Genomic DNA, 13,744 nt, shown 5'->3' with positions numbered 1-13,744 from the left:
TATTTTAAATGGCAAAACCCATAGTGCTTTATATTAAATGAAAAACTGAAGATGACATACCAGAGGCACACATACATGCATATAAAACTCTTTAATAACTCTTTTCCTTTCTTAAAAGATATGAGAAAAGCTTTATATAAATAAAAAACTGAAGATGACATACCAGTGATACACATACACACATATAAAACTCTTTAATAACTGTTTTCCTTTCTTAAAAGATGAGAAAAGCTTTATATTAAATAAAAAACTGAAGATGACATACCAGTGACATACACACATATAAACTTTAATAACTGTTTTCCTTTCTTAAAAGATATGAGGAAAGGTGATCAATCACTCAGATATTTTTAGTTTTGGAAGGAATTTTTCTTCTTCTGTTCCATTTTATACTTTAATACACATCAATAACGAATGACAAGTTTTTTAATGTGTCATGAACTTAGATCAAAATAGGTCTAATATGTAGTATTCACTATATACACACAAAATAACTGTCAAATTGTGCATTTTGGTAAGCAGCCATACATTATTAGCTGCCTTATACCAGCGACATGTTTTTTTTTGTTGCGATAAAAAATGTGTGGTTTTCCACTTCTTCAGAAGTTCAGACACACACTCCTGGTAGGGAAAGAACCCATCTGAGTCGTACCTGCCCCTTCTTGCATGACCATGCTGATTTTGCCACTGAAGAGCACATCAACGTGATTCAGGATGAACTCAACAACCACAGACTGAATTCTCACTTCCATGAAAGCTGCTGTTCCACTGAAGCAGGCAGATTCTATCTGTTTTGATCTGTGAGGTAAACATTTTCACCACAGAGTTGTAAAGATAGCATTCGTAAAGGGCCTTTTTAAACGTGTAAATCACAGACAAACAGAGGAAGAAATTATACTTTTTTTCTTTTTTTTGAGAGCGAGTCTCACTCTGGCACCCAGGCTGGAGTGCAGTGGCACGATCTCGGCTCACTGCAAGCTCCACCTCCCAGGTTCACGCCATTCTCCTGCCTCAGCCTCCCAAGTAGCTGGGACTACAGGTGCCCGCCACCACGCTCGGCTAATTTTTTATATTTTTAGTAGAGATGGGGTTTCACCGTGTTAGCCAGGATGGTCTCGATCTCCTGACCTCATGATCCGCCTGCCTCGGCCTCCCAAAGTGCTGGGATTACAGGCGTTAGCCATCATGCCCAGCCCCCAGAAATCATACTTTTACTGTCCCTGAGGTAAGGCCCAGCTGCCTGTTTTAGGGAGACGCAAATAAAAAGAACAGATTTGTTTTATCTTTTAAAAATTTCCTTAAGGAACACTGATGAATCAGCCTTTTATTTAGGATTAGTTGTACTAAAAGTCATAAGTGATATGCAAATTACCTTAACAGGTTTGGAGCCCAAACAATTGCTAGATTTTTGGCATGCATATTTGTGATGGAACAATAGTCAGCCAGAAGAGACAAATGTCTCATCAGGAACTCCAGTGTTCTGAAAATAAAACACAACATATTAACAGAAAGAAACATGATGGAGCAGTCTAGAACATAAAAATCTACTAATTAATTTTTAAGTTTGCAATAGCAAAATGAAGAAAGGGACTGTACAAACCCAAGAAAACTTTTTTCCTGCTTAACAGGTTGAAATATTGCTTATTAGAAGTGAATCCTTCACCAAAGCTAGTTTCTGGAACAAGTAACATTTTGAAGTTACGCCATTCTACTTGCAGCAGACACACTAACAGGAAAGAACTTCAACACTTCTATGGAAGAAAACAGTAATGTCTCAAAAGTCTAAAAGCAGTTAAAAGAACAATTCCAATAGGCATTAAGGGGAGAATATTTGAGCAAAGGATATGCTTTTGAAATAAAGAGCCTAATTCAAATACTCATATTCTGGTTTATCTTGACTACTTAAAATTTGCTTTACTTAAACAATTCCATATATATTGAGATTAAACAACAGGGAAGAGTATTTCTGAGAACAAAACATGAGCAGCTTAAATGTAAGTTAAACCAGGTAAGTGCCGAGTGTGTGTGTGCATGTATGTGTGTGCTCGCGCGCGTGCATGCATGCATACACAGAGGTATTATCTATCACCTAGCATGTCTCAAAGTGTCCTACCTAACAGTACCCAGGGTAAAACTATTAAAGACAATGGGCTAGGTGTGATGGCTCATGCCTGTAATCTCAGCAGTCTGGGAGGCTAAGGCAGACAGATCACTTGAACTCGAGAGTTCAAGAACAGCCTGGGGAACACAGTGAAACCCCACGTCTACAAAAAGTATAAAAACAATTAGCTCGGTGTGGTGGTGCATGCCTGTAGTGCCAGCTACTCGGGAAGCTAAGGCAGGAGGATTGCTTCAGCCCAGGAAGGCTGAGGCTGCAGTGAGCTGTGATCATGCCACTGCACTCCAGCCTGGGTGACAGAGTGAGACCCTGTCTCACACACACACACAAAAAGGGACAATGAATGGGAGACAGAAATACAAGGCTTTATTACATGAAACAGTAATAAAAGATAAAATGTGGTCTACAATGAGCCACAAAGATTGAGATGGACCTAACATGAATTTCAGAGGAAAAGGAATATAACACTTAGACTCGGCATTAGGCATTGTTCAAGAGGCTTTTACCAGCAGTCTCATTTAATTCTTGTAAGAGCTCTAACAAGCACAGAATTACCATTCCCCTTGTACCAAGGACAAAGTCAAGGTTGCCGGGGTTCCACAGACTAGCAGTGGTAGTGCTGCATTTCAAATCAAGGTCAGAGTGGTTCCAAAGTGCCTGCACATTGAAGGGCACTGTAGTTGCTTTACAGTTAAAATGGTAATTCTCTGTCTCTCCTGTATATAATTAAGTAAGGAAAGATAAACCAAAGTGAGGTTGGCCTGGGTATGACATAGAGGTGAGAAGCTTGAGAAATGTATTTAGAAAACCATGTAAAATTTTATTACTCGAGGAAGGTGAATGAAGGGAATGATTAAAGGACTTCAGAAATGTATTTTATAAGAATTGCAAATTTAAAAAACCAAAGACATCTATTGGTTTGCCTATCTAATTATAAAGACATTTTTAAAAGTTAATGTAGAATTTTAGGATTCCACAAAATGAGCACTTTTATATTCAGCAGATGAGACTGCGAATTGCATAAAACTTCGCAACCTGGAATGTAATTTGGATACTGTAGTCTAATATTGAGAATAAAATTTAGATTTCCAGAATTTCACTGCCAGGTCATTATCCTGTAATAAAAAACATAATCTAGATTCCACATAAAAGGATGGCCTTCATAGTAATATTCAAAATCGGAAAAGGAAGGCCGGGCACAGTGGCTCACACCTGTAATCCCAGCACTTTGGGATGCTGAGGTGGGTGGATCGCCTGAGCTCAGGAGTTTGAGACCAGCCTAGGCAACATGGCAAAACCCCATCTCTACCAAAAATACAAAAAATTAGCTGGGCATGGTGGTTTGTGCCAGTGGTGCTGGCTACTTGGGGAGCTGAGGTGGGAGAATCACTTGAGCCTGGGAGGCAGAGGTTGCAGGGAGCCAAGATTGTGACACTGCACTCCAGCCTGGGTAACAGAGTGAAACCCTGCCTCAAAAAAAGGAAAAAGGAAAGACCCCATACCACCATATACGTAGATTAAATATGCAAATTGTGAAAGGTTAAACATATGGCATATCCAAATGAGAGAACACGATTGAAAATTACGCTTTTCAAGAACATCTGAGGAATTCAGAAATGTTGATGTTAAAATTTTGGATAAAAAGTCCACCAAAAGATATATAAAGTAGGAGATACACACACATACAAGTTATAGTGAAGAAAAGAGTTACACAATATATTGTATACATTATAAAGCAGGAGATATACATGTACACATTAATAGCAGACAAGGTATAAAATCCAGGTAGGGCATATATGCATAGTAAGTAATATAATATATATTAGAAGACAGGCAAAGAGGATATTAGGATATATATACATTTAAGTATCTATAGTCAAGCTATAAAATAGTGTACAGAAGATATAAAATATATATGCAGTGTATATTATTGAACATCTATCTGCAAGACTCTATTCTGGAAATACAGTGATAAACAAGACAGAATTCATGACCTCAAGTACCTTATGTTTTAGAAAGACTGTATACAGATAGTCTCCAACTTACAACGGTTCAATTCATGATTTTTTGACATTTATGATGGTGCAAAGGTGATAAACATTAAACAGAAACCACAATTAGAATTTTTTTTTTTTTTTTAATGGAGTCTCGCTTTGTTGTCCAGCTGGAGTGCAGTGGCACGATCTCGGCTCACTGCAGCCTCCACTTCCCAAGTTCAAGTGATTCTCCTGCCTCAGCGTCCAAGTAATTGGGATTATAGGCACACGCTACCATGCCCGGCTAATTTTGTATTTTTAGTAGACATGGGGTTTCTCCATGTTGGCCAGGCTGGTCTCGAACTCCTCACCTCAGGTGATCCACTCACCTCGGCCTCCCAAAGTGCTGGGATTACAGGTATGAGCCACGGCACCTGGCCTATAGTACTGATTTTTGAAACATATACATAAGCAATGTCATTTTGAAAAAAAAAAATAAATTACTTAATTTGCATATTACTAGAACATCTGCTGAATTTAATTTCCTGTCAATAACTGGAATTTTAAAATGTATCTTTTGTTTCTTTGCACACTAGAATCTAGTTTCTACTGTTTTCTTTTTCTAACTGGCAAAGTAACCTTCAATTTTATTCTGGCTTTCTCAGACATAGCACAAATATTTCCAAGAGTCCAAACTAACACACAAATCAAATTAGGTTTTAAAAAGTAGCAACAACAATAAAACCAAAGAAGAAACTAAAACAAACAAAAAACCCCCAAGTTTAGTCAGCCATCCTTTTGTCCATCCATTCATTCATTCATTCAACCTTTAAGTACTTATAGAATGCTAAGCAGTGTGCCAGGCCCTGGGGATCTAAGGACAAATGAGTATCTATACATAAACATATATATATATATGTACACATACATCTAGTGTGTGTGTGTGTGTGTGTGTATATATAATGGAAGTTTAATTAGAACTCCAAGGAAGTTTAAATAGAAATTCAAAGGAAAAAAAAAAAAACGTTTACAGGTCAACTGACTTCTACCTCTGCCTGGTATTCACCCACTGTGGCTGACCTGTAGTGTGGTGGGGGGAGCTGCTGGATGACATCGTGGATTTTTATCAGCCTTTCTTCGTCTGTTGCTGCTGAAACTGCATCCTAGAACAGTTACAGTACAAAATAAACTAGTGAGCTCTGTTGGTAACAATGAAAGTTCTTCACTTACAATTCAGTTTTCACTCTGAGATCAACTTGCTTTGCTCTTGGATGCGAAATGGCGAGGAAACACAACATTGTATTAAGGAAGTCAACGGTTTCCACACAGTGTGAACACTGAGGTCTACGAAACTAATTTTTAAAAGGCTTGATGGTAATCAGTATTAAGGGTGACAAGACTAGCAGCTCAAAGTCAGAAAGCACAACAATGACAAAGTGAAAACAGCAAAGACCACTGACTAGCTGGCAATATTTCTTTTTTTTTAAGGAGTCATTTCGGTCACAGAACTATTTCTTACATGTGACCAAACCAATGGTCACGTGTTTTGAACAAACGCACAGTAAAGTTCCACAAAGAATTAGATTCAAAAGTAGCCTGTACTCACAGAAAATTTCTCATACAGCTGGTAGGTAAGCAGAGGGTTTGGGAGTTCCCGGAAGTACAGCTTACATAGGGAGCCCACAGAATGGATGTCTTGAACATACGGTTCTTTCGTCAGGTCGGGGACGTGCTCAGAGTCAAATTCATGGCTGATATAGAAGAGGACAAGAAAATCGCTTGATTGAGGAGAGCAAATATGTGTCTTAAAAACAGAAAGCATAAGCCCCAAAAGTGTTCAGCTCTATCTCAGTGAGTTGCAATCATCTTCCATTTATTACATTTCATTTAAGTTGTGTTTGGACTTCAGCAATAACTGGATGTCTTAGTACAAGACAGATGTCTTTCCATGTGGAAATTAAGGGCACAGCTTTAATATTAAAATGAACAATAGCCTCTGAGATACATATGAATGAACAGCTCTTATAGTACAACAGTCTGAAAACAGGACTCCTAATTGCTAATGCCTTGAATATCCAGTATTTTGGCAATTCCAGAGACGAGCATTGAATGGCAATGGATCCATGAAAACTTATGAACAGAAATTCCTCAGATACAAATTGTACAACACAGAAATGCTTTCCTGAAGCAGGATAAAAAAAGAAACAACATAAAGCAATTCCTAGCTAACAACAAATTTTAATAGGCAGGAAAATGTGTATCATTAGAATGAGTAAAATAAAAGTTGTACACAGAATACTAAGGGAGATTAAGCTCACTCTCCAGGAGGTTAATTAATACTAATCCACAGGCATGAGACCACTTATCATCCACCTAGAGGATTAATGTGTGTGTACAATATGAATATAAGATTTACTTTGTCTTAAACTGAAGACTGAAACTGTCTTTAGTACAAGAACTAATTTATGTATTTTTCAAGCCATATATTCCCCAAAACTGAGATGGGTTCTGTGATCCATTAAAATATTAAAATCTCTACAGAATAATGGCAGTTACCATGTACTACAGTAAAAAAGAAAGGGTAATGGCATATCAAGAACAATCTAGAATCCAAGAGATTAAGCAAAAATAAAATATTGCTGGCACAGAGTTTGTCACTGTTTTTGTCTCAGAGAAGATTTGGGGAGGACGTGAAATATGTAGAGATGCATACTTGAACATATACACAGAATCAGGGTCAAAGGAGATTATAAAATGTTCCATTCCCATACATTTTAATTAACACCTAAAGAATAATTCTATTATAATGCAAATTTTATCTCTCATGGCTGTCATTGGTTCAAACTTAATTTGCTAAAATCTTCAAACATTATAAAGAGACAAACTGCAAGTACTGAAGAGATTAAGGTGCATGGTTCTCTGATACTAGATGAAAAAAATGCCATTTAGAAAAGTATACACAGAGAATAACACAGATATTGTTTCCTATTTTATCTAAATTATCTTTAATGAAAATAGGTTATCAAAGTAAGTGAATCCATTTTAAAATATTTTCATTTTAATTAGTTGAGTGAAAAAGTGCCATGTAAGATTTTACCGTAGTCTCTGGATATTGGAGGCAACACCAGAAAGACGATATATTCCATCCACAATGCCATATCTCTCAATGAATGCTGTGCAGCTTTGAAGAACCTGGGGCACTAAAGAGAATTTTTAAAGCAATAGATTAAATTGGTAGTATTCACTGGAACCAAAGTCGCCAAAAAATAAGATAGTCTTAGTTCACAAAGGCAAAATAAAACTGGTAAATTAAAGTTAAAAGGGGCAAAAATTAATCCACTACAAAAAATGATGAGGGTATATTTATTTAATTTCCCACCTAAACTAGATAACTAATTCCTGAATAATCAAGACTGGTTCTACGTCATGATATTTAACTGAGTAAAAGAGTTAATACATTATTAGGACAGTCTCTCTTCTGCAGTAGACTCATTTAGATCATGTTACAGTTACACATGACAGTAGAGTGAACTGTTTAGTCCTAACACCATGCCAGATTTTTAAGAAATACAGCTGTTCAGCTGACTTTCAGATACAGCAAATTAATATATAAAGTTAAATCTCAACAATATAATTGCTTGTAAGTGCTGCAAAGTTTTGCTTCTAAAAAAGTATCTTCTATATTTTCATAGTTAATGCAAATTCTGACTTTATTCAATAAACAAAACACCAATATAATACAAAGGCCAAGGCAATTTCAAATAGATGGAATCTTGTAACTTCCTGGCCATATTTACATTAACTTTACTGACATTTTGCCTTTATATTATCAGCTCATGACAAAGGGCACTCTCTCTGGTTAGCTCCATGAATATACACTGGACAGCTACGATGGGGCATGCAGAATAGAACAGAATTTTCAAAGTATATGATACAAAATTTTATAACCATTCAAACATTTATAATAGCTGAGAATTTAATGTTAGTTGTTTTGCAATGCAGATTGATGAGTATACAGACTTTAGTACGATCGTTTGATAGGGTTAGTTAAAATTCTTGAAAAGAAATGCTTGGAAAATTTGGTCTGCAAAGAGCTACTATACTAGAGATGAAACATTCAGAGTGGCAAATGAAACAAATAAGACATTTTAATTAGATAATTTTAGTGAATGTATTTCATTAACAGTATATTGTCATTCCTTTATTATTACAACCAACTTTTCCTTGGTTTTCCTGACTTTTGCTGTCCTTCCTGGAGTCCATCTTTAAATTCTGTCAGATCCTATAACAACATTTAAAACTTAACCTCCTTATCTTTGATTAAAAAATAAATCAGAAAACAAAAACCAGCAGCTGATAGTATTAAGTACTAAATATATGCCATGCTAAGAACTTTACAATGGATACTCTCTGATTTTCAGAGAAATCCTACAAGGAAAGTACTATCATATTCTCATTTTTACAGAGAAGAAAATTTATCTTAGAGTAAGTTTTACCCAAGGGCAGGCAGGAAACAGTGGCAGAAGTGAGAGATTCCAACTCAGGCAGTCCAAGTACAGAGCTGATGCTTTTGTTTTATTTTATACACACACACACACACACACACACACACACACCCCTTTTTTATTATATAGATATATAGATAAGATATATATACACACACTATATATGTATTTTTTCTTATTATACTTTAAGTTCTGGGGTAGATGTGCAGAACATGCAGTTTTTTTACATAAGTATACACGTGCCATGGTGGTTTGCTGTACCCATCAACTTGTCATCCACGTTGCGTATTTCTCCTAATGTTATCCCTCCCCTAGCCCCCCACCCCCCCTGGCCCCCCCACCCCGTGACAGGCCCCGGCGTGTGATGTTCCCCTCCCTATGTCCATGTGTTCTCATTGTTCAACTTCCACTTATGAGTGAGAAGATGTGGTGTTTGGTTTTCTGTTCTTGTGATAGTTTGCTGAGAATGATGGCTTCCAGCTTCACCCATGTCCCTGCAAAGGACATGAACTCATCCTTTTTTATAGCTGCATAGTATTCCATGGTGTACAACTCTAGGCCAAGTGAAGTGTTACCTTTTGCCATACAAACCAATCATCCTATGACTTCTTCACAAAACAATTTCCTCTAGCTGGACTCTCTCCCATAACCCTCTTCATACAGAAAATTCTTGTCTATTGTTCAAAATCCAGCTAAACTATCACTCTTTATTTTTATTTTTTGAGACGGAGTCTCGCTCTGTCCCCCAGGCTGGAGTGCAGTGGCACGATCTCGGCTCACTGCAAGCTCCACCTCCCGGGTTCACGACATTCTCCTACCTCAGCCTCCCGAGTAGCTGGGGACTACAGGTGCCCGCCACCACACCCGGTTAATTTTTTTTTGTATTTTTTAGTAGAGACTGGGTTTCACCGTGTGAGCCAGAATGGTCTCGATCTCCTGACCTCGTGATCCGCCCGCCTTGGACTCCCAAAGTACTGGGATTACAGGTGTGAGCCACCACGCTGGGCCTAAACTCTCACTTTTAAGCGAGCCTTTACTGAATATCCACCAGTAGACGTGGCTGAGCACTGTGTTCCATATGCTCATACAACAATATTTCAAATTATCATTTATTTGTTTATACAATTATTACCCTTTTCTGACTGCAGGTTCTTCAGGAGCAAAACCATGCATCATTCATCTTTGTATATTTAAAACTCAGGAACACTGTCCTGACACAATGTGTAAAATTAGCAAGTGAATTAATTTACCAGTGCCCCGAGAGCCTGAAATAGTCATTATCTGGTCAAGTTAGCTGGGAAGGAACCTTAGTTTTCATATGGAACTTGTTCATATGAATACATTTTCAACTATATGCTTTCTGCCTCTAAAAATATTCAAGACTTTCAGTAACAAGAAAAGGTTATGTTTATGTAGTAAAGATGAAGGGCAGGTAGAATTGCTGGGTACTTCTTGTGGATTTAATTGACATTAGAAGCAACCTTTGTGTCGAAATGATATGCAAAATATATAGTATCTTTATAAAAGCTTGGGTTCTATTTCTAACATTGTCCCACCAATGATAACCTTGGTGTCTTAGGTTTCAATTTTAAAAACTGGAAGTGGAATAATAAGATTTGGGGCTAGAAAATTTCAGTCACCTGCTTCAAAGGGTATATTTAGAGATTACTGGGATAATTAACATCATTCTTAGGAAAATAGTTAAAATTCTTTCCTGTAAAGCACTGAGAAGATGCTTCTCATCACATATGCTCCAAATTAGCATGCTAATTCACCCAGGTACACAGAAGGTTTGTCTTCGAGAAAAACCCTTCAGAGCACAGTATTTTATTTCCATATTATCAGGCTCTCCCAGCACACATAAATTTTTCATAAAAATAAGCTACCATTTATTTAAAAAAAAGCATTGGTAATTTTCATTGGATATGTATATTTATAAGTTATTAGATTCATATCTGTTTATTCTTCCAAATAAGTAGGAAAATATTGAAAATATGGAGCATTAGAGGTCTTTTCCTGATAATATGACCAAGTATCTACACTCGTAATACTTCATAGCAAGCATCTGAATCGTTTTCTTACATTTTGTGTTCCCTGAGTAGAAGGACTGAATGTCTACACAACAATCACATAATGAGCTTAATAAACAAAATTACGTAACTATTACTTATAAGCTTAAGGGAGACAAATGAGTCATTTAATATAAATGGGTGGCAAAATGAAAGAAAAGCATAAACTTGAATCTTGAAGAAAGGAGAGCAGAAACTGAAAAACAATGTCTGAAGAAAAAAGGAGAAAACATCTGTTTTATTTTTGTACGAAAGTGTAGGAAAGCAGTATAAGAATCCAATATATGATGTTCTGTAAAAAAAAATCCTAGTTTTTAAAAAAGGCACTTTGCTAGCTACCCCCAAACCATCTAACAAATCAGTCAAATGCACACCAAATAATAACCCAGTCAAAATATAACATTAGAAACCTCCAAAATGCTTCCTCCAAAAGACGGTACGATTTTCAGAATCATTCCCACATTCTCCACATAATACACTTCTGATTTACTTTGATTTTACATTCTTAGTTTTAAAAATATCATCATATGACAACAGAATAAGAAGTATATATTTAAATTAAAATCGATGATCCTTAAAACTAGAATATAGCTAAAAGAAGTAAGAAATAAGTATGACAAGAATTGATCTTTGATTTTTTTTTTCTTGACAGTTTTGGTTTCGTTTCGGCTCTTTTCGCTTCATTCATCCACTTGCTCACTCACTCATCAATCATGTATTTATTAAATCTCTTCTATTTTCCAGGCATCATGAAAGCATTACAGATACAGATGAAAAAACTCAGTTTCAGTTTCAGGGAAGTGGTTTCCAGGCTAAAGGGACACGAGTACAGTGTTACTTATTAGAATGTGTATCATGATTCTACCTAATACGACTACCTAAAGGATTAATTTCTGGGGTTATTTGGGCCTTGCCTTTTCCTACGGTTCTCTGATCTAAAATTTTGTGCATATACTACAACACAGAAATATGTTCAGGCAACAGAGAGTCCTCTCCGAGGGTTTCAAAATATTTGTAATATTTTGTACCAAACATAATTTCACCTAGTTTTATATAAACCTCTCACTATTTTGTTTTAGTGATCTCAATTCAAATTTTTAACGAAATTCAGTTTTAAATATGTACAGCAAAAAAAAAAAAAAAAAAAAAAAAAATACTAAGTCTTATGAAAAAAGATCAATGATACCAGAAAAAGACATTAACGTCACAACAACAACAACAACGAAAACATTTTAAAGCTATAGTTAGGGATGCCAAAGTAGGCTGGGGGCAGGGGCTCATGCCTGTAATCCCAGCACTTTGGGGGCTGAGACAGGTGGATCACCTGAGGTCAGGAGTTCAAGACCAGCCTGGCCAATATGGTGAAACCCTGTCTCTACCAAAAAATACAGAAAAAAAAAAAAAAAATTTAGCTAGGCATGGTGGTGGGCGCTTGTAATCCCAGCTACTCAGGAGGCTGAGGCAGGAGAATCGCTTGAACCTGGGAGGCAGAGGTTGCAGTGAGCCGAGATTGTGCCACTGCACTCCAGCCTGGGCGACAGAGTGAGACTCCATGACAAAACAAAACAAAACAAAATAAAACAAAAGGATGCCAAAGTAAATGACATATTCGTATAATCTATGCTCAAAACAGGTACTATGTACGCAGATTTTTACTTAATTTCTTTTTTGTGTGGGCAGATTTTTAAACAATCAGTTCCACAAATAACTGTGACATAATGTTTAATAAACTCAATTATAAACACTGCTTTGTGATAGCTAAAACTCTGTATGATTATCCTGAATCCTGATTGAGCACCAGGGACCACACATAAAAGAATAAAAAGGCAATGGCTTGTCAGGTTCCTATGTGACTTCTTACAACACTTTGAACAGAAGACACAGGTCAAGTTTGTCACTTGCTCCAACAGAGAGGTACTCAGAAGTTCAGAAAGTATAATAGGATAATCTCTCTACACAGCTGATTTTTCACTAGGAAATATTCAGAGAATTAACCACTTACCAAAACATAATTTTTAAACAATTTTTATTTTATATGGAATGCTTCACGAATTTGTGTGTCATTTTTGTGCAGGGGTCACGCTTATCTCTGTATTCTTCAAATTTTAGTATATGTGCTGTCGAAGCAAGCACATAAAATGTAATTTTGATATGAGCTTCCTTCTCAGAAAAATCTAGTGCAAGGTTAATTTTGTTTAGGGTAAAGCCACTATGTTAAAGTCTAAACTTTGAGAAAGACAATTATATGATACATATCAATATTATATACACTGTATGTGTCTCATCTCTCCTCACAATTATGTATATAATCATTTTTTCTTCATTTTATTCTAATTATTTTAGAGTTTAAAATACACATTCAATTCTAATTGTTTTAGACTTTAAAATAGTTTCTCCCTCTCTCTATATATGTATGTGTAAATATATACACACATATGGTATAACTGTGGTTATAGGCCATGTGACAATACATATGAAGTCTTTTTTTTTTTTTTTTTTTTGAGATAGGGTCTCATTCTGTTGCCTAGGCTGGAGTGCCATGGTGTGATCATGGCTCACTGCATCCTGGACCTCCTGGGCTCACGAGATCCTCCCACCTCAACCTCTCAAGTAGCTGGAACCACAGGCACGTGCCACCATGCTCAGCTAATTTAAAAAATTTTTTTGTAAAGACAGTGTCTCTACAAAAAAAAAATCAATGATACTGTTCCACTGAAATAGCTTTTATCATAATTAGGCAAAAGATGAATACTGTAGTTTAACCTGCTACTTTTCAGAAAGAAGTGATATAATAGCCTCTGTCCTCCCCTATCAACCTTATGAAGAATGGAAACATAACTGAAACTTCTAAGTACAACTAAAATTGAATTGATATTTGAAAGCTAATGAGCATGGCAGGACAAATTGGAAAACTCTCTTTCAATTTCTTTTTCTTTTTTTTTGAGATGGAGTCTTGCTCTTGTCACCCAGACGTGATGGTGAGATCTTGGCTCACTGCAACCTCCACCTCCCAGGTTCAAGCAATTCTCCTGCCTCAGCCTCCTGAGTAGCGAGGATTACAGGCATATGCCACCA

The 13,744-nt window shown here is 36.5% G+C and overlaps 1 protein-coding gene and 1 non-coding gene across 4 annotated transcripts in view; both read right to left on the bottom strand.

Annotated features, from left to right (window-relative positions):
* The window catches only part of ARHGAP32 (Rho GTPase activating protein 32), a 229,638-nt gene that overhangs the window by 17,015 nt on the left and 198,879 nt on the right, over window positions 1-13,744 (bottom strand). For all 3 annotated transcript variants that reach the window (XM_030918530.1, XM_030918531.1, XM_030918532.1), the window contains 5 exons: window positions 7,193-7,295; window positions 5,702-5,846; window positions 5,176-5,258; window positions 1,373-1,480; window positions 653-798 (listed from right to left, as the gene is read on the bottom strand). In XM_030918530.1, the coding sequence (XP_030774390.1) occupies window positions 653-798; window positions 1,373-1,480; window positions 5,176-5,258; window positions 5,702-5,846; window positions 7,193-7,295 (585 nt within the window). The remainder of the gene's footprint in view (window positions 1-652; window positions 799-1,372; window positions 1,481-5,175; window positions 5,259-5,701; window positions 5,847-7,192; window positions 7,296-13,744) is intronic.
* Window positions 12,699-12,802, bottom strand: LOC115893719. Its single transcript, XR_004053780.1, has one exon. It is a non-coding gene; the product is annotated as a U6 spliceosomal RNA (small nuclear RNA).

This window comes from Rhinopithecus roxellana, chromosome 15 (genome assembly GCF_007565055.1).
Source record: "Rhinopithecus roxellana isolate Shanxi Qingling chromosome 15, ASM756505v1, whole genome shotgun sequence".
In the NCBI taxonomy this organism is placed as follows: domain Eukaryota; kingdom Metazoa; phylum Chordata; class Mammalia; order Primates; family Cercopithecidae; genus Rhinopithecus; species Rhinopithecus roxellana.
This window is presented reverse-complemented; position numbering and strand designations above follow the sequence as displayed.